The sequence below is a fragment of the Kryptolebias marmoratus genome, unplaced genomic scaffold, assembly GCF_001649575.2.
Source record: "Kryptolebias marmoratus isolate JLee-2015 unplaced genomic scaffold, ASM164957v2 Scaffold28, whole genome shotgun sequence".
NCBI lineage: Eukaryota > Metazoa > Chordata > Actinopteri > Cyprinodontiformes > Rivulidae > Kryptolebias > Kryptolebias marmoratus.
In genome coordinates, this window is record NW_023665762.1 from 8,296 (window position 1) to 14,358 (window position 6,063).

Below are 6,063 nucleotides of genomic sequence, written 5' to 3' on the forward strand. Positions count from 1 at the left end.
TCTCCTCAGACCTCCCTCTCCTCAGACCTCCCTCTCCTCAGACCCTCTCCAGCTCCTCCTGGAGGATCCCAGGTGTTCCCAGACCAGAGAGGATCTAGAATCCCTGCAGAGTTCTGGATCTGCCCTGAGGTCTCCTCCCAGTGGGTTAGTCCTCCAGGAGTTCCTCCTGATCCGATGAACCTCCTCAGCTGACTCCTCTCCATGAGGAGGAGCAGCAGCTCTACTCCCAGCTGCCCCCGGGTGACAGAGCTGAAGTGACGTGTCGGCCATGACAGACTAACAACGGCCTCAATATCTGTCAAAACCTGACCTCCTCCTCTACCTGCCCACCATCACAGGCTCCTCCCCCACCTGCCCACCATCACAGGCTCCTCCCCCACCTGCCCACCATCACAGGCTCCTCCCCCCACCTGCCCACCATCACAGGCTCCTCCCCCTCAGCCTCAGGATCATCAGCAAATATCTGAAGACGTCACTTCAGAGTTCCTTTTCTCTGACCTGAGTTGTTTACTGAAGTGACGTGTCGGCCATGACAGACTAACAACGGCCTCAATATCTGTCAAAACCTGACCTCCTCCTCCACCTGCCCACCATCACAGGCTCCTCCCCCACTTGCACACCATCACAGGCTCCTCCCCCCACCTGCCCACCATCACAGGCTCCTCCCCCTCAGCCTCAGGATCATCAGCAAATATCTGAAGACGTCACTTCAGAGTTCCTTTTCTCTGACCTGAGTTGTTTACTGAATGAGAGGAGGGGTAAGTGCTGGTTCCTGGTCCACATGTGGACAGGTTCCTGCCGTGGTTCTGACTCACCCCTGCGACAGCGACACCTGGATGTTGTAGCACGGCAGCAGCGGTCGATCGGAGAGCTCAAACTCAAACACTTCCCTCCTGGCACGGTGCTCCTCATCCATGTGGTCCTCTTCGTCCTCCTCCTCCTCCTCCTCCTCTGGTCCCGGTGGGTCAGCCAGAATGTTGTAGACTCCCGCTTCGCTCAGCGGCTCTGAAGGAGCAACAGAACATCATTATTCACGTTTCTCTGGTTCTCTTGTTCAGGACGTGTTCTGTCAGGTCCAGTCCGACTCCAGCTCTGGATTCTAATTCGGTAACAGAACCAGTGTAAGAAGTCATGGTGCCTGGTTCCATGACGTCCTGCCTCAGACCCGTTCGATGGTAATAAATATGAGGGTGGAGTCGTGGTCAGATTCGTCTGTTTGTCTTTATTCTGTCCCTGATGACATCAGTGCGGTGTTTGTGTGTGAACTAACCGCACGCCGCGCTGCCGTAAAACTCCCAGTAGATTCCCGGGTCGCCCTCCGACCTTCCCTGGATGTCAGACAGATAGTCTGCAGGCAGAGAGAGCCGCAGAGTTAAAGCCGATCAAAGAGCCGACCAATCAGAGAGCTGAAAACAATGGAGCCACACACGCTGAAAGATGTGGAGAAGAAGATGAGTGTTTGTGTTCAGACGGAGCCGACTCGCCGCCACGGCGCTCGCCGCTGAGGAGACGGATGCTGGCAGGAGTGTGTGTGTGTGTGTGTGTGTGTGTGTCAGTAAGCTGTTCGGGGATTCAGCAGCCAAGCCTCATTAAACTCCTCTGGAGGGAGCGGAGGAAGGAGGAGATGGAGAGAACAAATACAGGCAGGGAATGGTAATCAGACAGGCTGCCGAGGACACGCACACACACACACACGCACACACTAACAAACACACACAGACACGCACACTAACAAACATACGCACACAAACCTAACAACACGCACGCACACACACACACACCTCTCACTAACAAACACACACAGACACACACACACGAACAAACATACGGACACCAACCTAACAACACACACACCTCCTCACACTAACAAACACACACACACTAACACACGTCTCCTCATTGATTCCAACATTTTTCTCTCACCATATTTGATCTTTTGTTTTTTTACTTTTCTTCTGAAAACGCTTCATTTTTGATTTTTTTGTCATTTTTTTAATTGTGATTTTTTTATACAAAATAAAAAAATAAATTGCTGTAAAATAACCTGAACTCTACATTATATCTTAGTTTTAATAACAAACAGATTTTAGTTATTATATCTCAGGTTAAACTGGCTTGAATTAGTGAAATAAACAGGAGCTGTAGATAAATAATCAATCTGAGCTTGAGTTGAATTCCCTCGTACCTTCCAGGAAGGTTTCCATGGCAGCGCTGTGGGTCATGCTGATTGGTCCTCGCCCAGAGTAGGTGGTCAGGGTGGGGTCGGCGCCGCGGGCCAGCAGGAAGCGGACCACCTCCAGGTGGTCGTTTTCCACGGCGTCATGAAGCGGCCTGAGCAGAAAAAAGCATCAGCAGCAGCTTCCTGTGACTGGATCAGCCGGAGGGCAACGATGTGTGTGTGTGTGTCGTTAGCATCCAGTAACAACTGGATGAACGTCAACAACTGATTAACAACCTGATTCAAAATGGTGGCCAGAGTCTAGTGGAGGTTGGTGTGTCTGATCAACGTGTCTTTATCCTGAAGTGGCTTTGAAGAATGTGAGCCCGGAGATTCATTAATATTCAACAGATTTGTCTCTATGATGGTAAACACATTCTTTACTTTCTGTCCTGACTCAGGTGTTTAGCAGAGTTTAGGTGTGCAGGTATGCAGATGATAGGTTCATATATATGTAGTCCTCAACCTTTTATTTCAGTTTCAGGAAGACCCCAGCCCATCAGAACCAGCAGGTCCGTTCGTACCTGGTTCCGTCCTGGGCGCTGCAGTTGACGTCGGCGCCGTGGGCGATCAGGTGGCGTACGATGCCCAGCCAGCCGCGGGCGCAGGCCTCGTGCAGGGCGCAGTACCCGGCGTGGTCTCTGTGGTTGACGTCGCAGAGACGCCGCTCCAGACAGTACAGCACCACCTCCTGGAGACGAGAAGACGTGGTGAGTCCAGAGCGCCTCGCCTGTCAGAACCGGGTCCTGAGAGCCAGACAGACGTCTGAAACCGTGTCCACATGGAGCCAGTGTCTCACTTTGGACAGGAGGGAGACTAAACACTGGGACAGTATGTTCAGTTTCAGTCTCACGGCAGGTATGTGCGCGTTGCACCAACGTTGCACAGATGTCTCACAAACTATCGGCGCCATTTGGGTGAAAATTTGTCAGGAAGTCCTAATTCTGAAGCCCAGATGTCTCAGGAATGTCTCCGGAATGTCTCCGGAATGTCTCCGGAATGTCTCAGGAATGTCCTGCGATGGCAGCACAACAAAACGATGACTTCTTGGAGACGTCCTTCAATCCCTGTGTGAATCTTTGGGCCACGATGGGGAGACGGTTCTGACATCTGGACTGTGTAAATATGAGCCGTCTTCACAGTTCAGTTTGTCTCCTGTTGGACATGATGTGTCTCATTTCTGTCTCTGCTCAGTAACAATGGAGTCTCCTCTCCTCGTCCAGTCTTCAAACTTTACTCACGTCTGACTTACAGAAACTATTCTGAGAATCTTAGAATGGGTTCCAGATGCCCGTGATAAGGTGGAGACTATTTAAAGAAGGACTGTTGTGAAAGTTTTCTGAACAGGATCCAAGTCCCAGAAACTGAAGCTGCATTAAAACATCTCAGAACGTTTGGAAACTTCCTCCTGAATGTCGTTCAGACACAGTTTGAGACATTTCCTTACAGCCACCTCAGGGACCAACAAAAGACTGAACATTCACAGATTCAGCATTTGGATCAGAGACAGAACAGAACCTAGTTCTGGTTCTGGGTGTCTCAGCAGAACGAAGCAGCTCTTCAGGGGAAGAACTGTTCCACCTTCAGAGCAGATGCAGAATGAGACCTCCGTCTGTTCCTGAGCTGTGTATCTGTATGGAATGTGTGTGTGTGTGTGTGTGTGTGTGAGTGTGTGTGTGCACGTGCAGTGATGGATGACGGCTTCATTTGCAAACTGAGCTCATTAGCTTCACCGCTGCACCTCAACGAGAGAGAGAGGCCGACACTCGTGAGGCCTGACAGGAGCTGTCGCTGCACGCATGAAATATTCACACCGAACGTGTGTGTGTGTGTGTGTGTGTGTGTGTGAGGGTGTGTGTGTGAGTGTATGTGTGTGAGGGTGTGTGTGGGTGTGTGTGTGTGAGGGTGTGTGTGTGAGTGTATGTGTGTGTGGGTGTGTGTGTGTGGGTGGGTGTGTGTGTGTGTGTGTGTGTGTGTGAGGGTGTGTGTGTGAGTGTATGTGTGTTTGGGTGTGTGTGGTTCCTGTCTCCACTTGATTTCAGACGTTGGTTGAATTCTAACTCAGGTCTCCAGTGATGAAGATGATGATGAAGATGATGATGACAGAAGCAGCTCAGAACCTGGAGCCTCCTGGACTCCAACTGAATTCCTGATGATTCATCTAAAACATTTAGAGCTTCAGATATTGTGATCCTGATGTTCAGAGTAATTTACAGACGTGGAACCCGTTCTTTCACACGATAAACGAAGCAGAACACGTGACCACATGAGATCCGTTCTAAAGCATCCTGAACCAAAGCAAAGCTGGAAGGATTAGTTCAGCTGAAACAGGAGCCAGTCTGTCTCATATCAGCAGTGTGGAGACAAACGGCTGTACGGCAAGCCATGCGTGTATTTATTTAATAACCCTGGTAACGTTTTTCAGTTTCACTCATTATTGGCAGGCATTCATGTAATCCCTTCTCTGTGTCTGTCAGTAAAATATCTCATGAATCAGTGTGAGTCTACAGCTGACTTATTTACATCCTGTTAGTATAAATACTATAAATCCAGTCGGGTCCTCAGGATTCAGCTGTCCTCTGAACTCCTCATGGACTTCCTAAAGTCCAGATGAACTTCTTCTCAGGACCAACAGTCAGCAGAACCGGCGGGTGCGTTTGTTTCTGGTTACCTCGTATCCCAGCCGGGCGGCGCGCTGCAGCAGCGTCTCTCCGGCGTTTTTATTCACGATGAGGCGGCGCACCTCCGGAGGAACGGGCCGGGCCCAGTGGGCGGTCTGAGGAGAGCAGGGGCGCCGGTCCGGTGAGCAGGACGGGTCAGACGGAGACACCTGAGTGGGTTTGGGGAGAAAAAGACAATCAGGAAACAGAACTTTCTTTATTCCTGGTTGTTTTGTGTTCTCAGTGTTCAGTACAACCACAGAGTCCTGGACTTAGATCCTTCTGGGTGACTTTGGACTTGTTCTCACTGGTGTTTGTAGTGGTTTTACTTCAGTTTCAGACTGGTTCTGGCCTGGTTTGGAAGTAAACAAGGTTTCTGTCTTTTTTATTTTATGTTTAAAGTGGACTGAAACACAAGCATGTTATTGGTGTTGGTTAGAGAGTTGGAATTTGGACTGTTTCTGGACATTGCCTCCAAAATTTGAGAGACTGCAGCTCCTGAAGTGTCTGGATTCTGTCTTCCATTTATAACAGTAAGATAAAAAGAGCAGATGTCTTAGTGAGACTTGCAACCTGTCCAGGTTTAACCCCGCCTCTTTCCCAAAGACTGCTAGAGATAGGCACCAACTTCCTGTGACACGGAAAGGAGAAGAGGGTGGATGGATGGATGGATGATGGATGGATGGATGGATGGATGGATGGATGGACAGTTGGATGGACAGTTGGATGTCTCAGCTGCTTCTGTTTCTCCTGTGGAGATCAGCTGATCTTCCAGAGTTACAGCGTCTCCTGTGAGCTCCAAGCAGGCAGCAGACCCTGATCTCTTCACTGTAGGAGCTTTAAGGTGCAGGAGTGCCTTGCTCAGCAGCTCTGCCTCAGAGGCTCAGAGACTCAGAGCCTCAGAGACTCAGAGCCTCAGAGACTCAGAGACTCAGAGGCTCAGAGGCTCAGAGGCTCAGAGACTCAGAGGCTCAGAGACTCAGAGACTCAGAGACTCAGAGACTCAGAGACTCAGAGACTCAGAGCCTCAGAGCCTCAGAGACTCAGAGACTCAGAGCCTCAGAGACTCAGAGCCTCAGAGCCTCAGAGCCTCAGAGGCTCAGAGACTCAGAGACTCAGAGACTCAGAGACTCAGAGACTCAGAGCCTCAGAACCTCAGAGGCTCAGAGACTCAGAGGCTCAGAG

General features: G+C 50.4%; 1 protein-coding gene across 1 annotated transcript in view; it reads right to left on the reverse strand.

Annotated features, from left to right (window-relative positions):
• Positions 1–6,063, reverse strand: part of LOC108228717 (BCL-6 corepressor) — a 36,132-nt gene that overhangs the window by 3,792 nt on the left and 26,277 nt on the right. The window contains exons 8-12 of the mRNA XM_037974374.1: positions 4,890–5,048; positions 2,743–2,909; positions 2,186–2,331; positions 1,271–1,348; positions 816–1,005 (exon numbers count right to left, since the gene is read on the reverse strand). Of these exons, the coding sequence (XP_037830302.1) occupies positions 816–1,005; positions 1,271–1,348; positions 2,186–2,331; positions 2,743–2,909; positions 4,890–5,048 (740 nt within the window). The remainder of the gene's footprint in view (positions 1–815; positions 1,006–1,270; positions 1,349–2,185; positions 2,332–2,742; positions 2,910–4,889; positions 5,049–6,063) is intronic.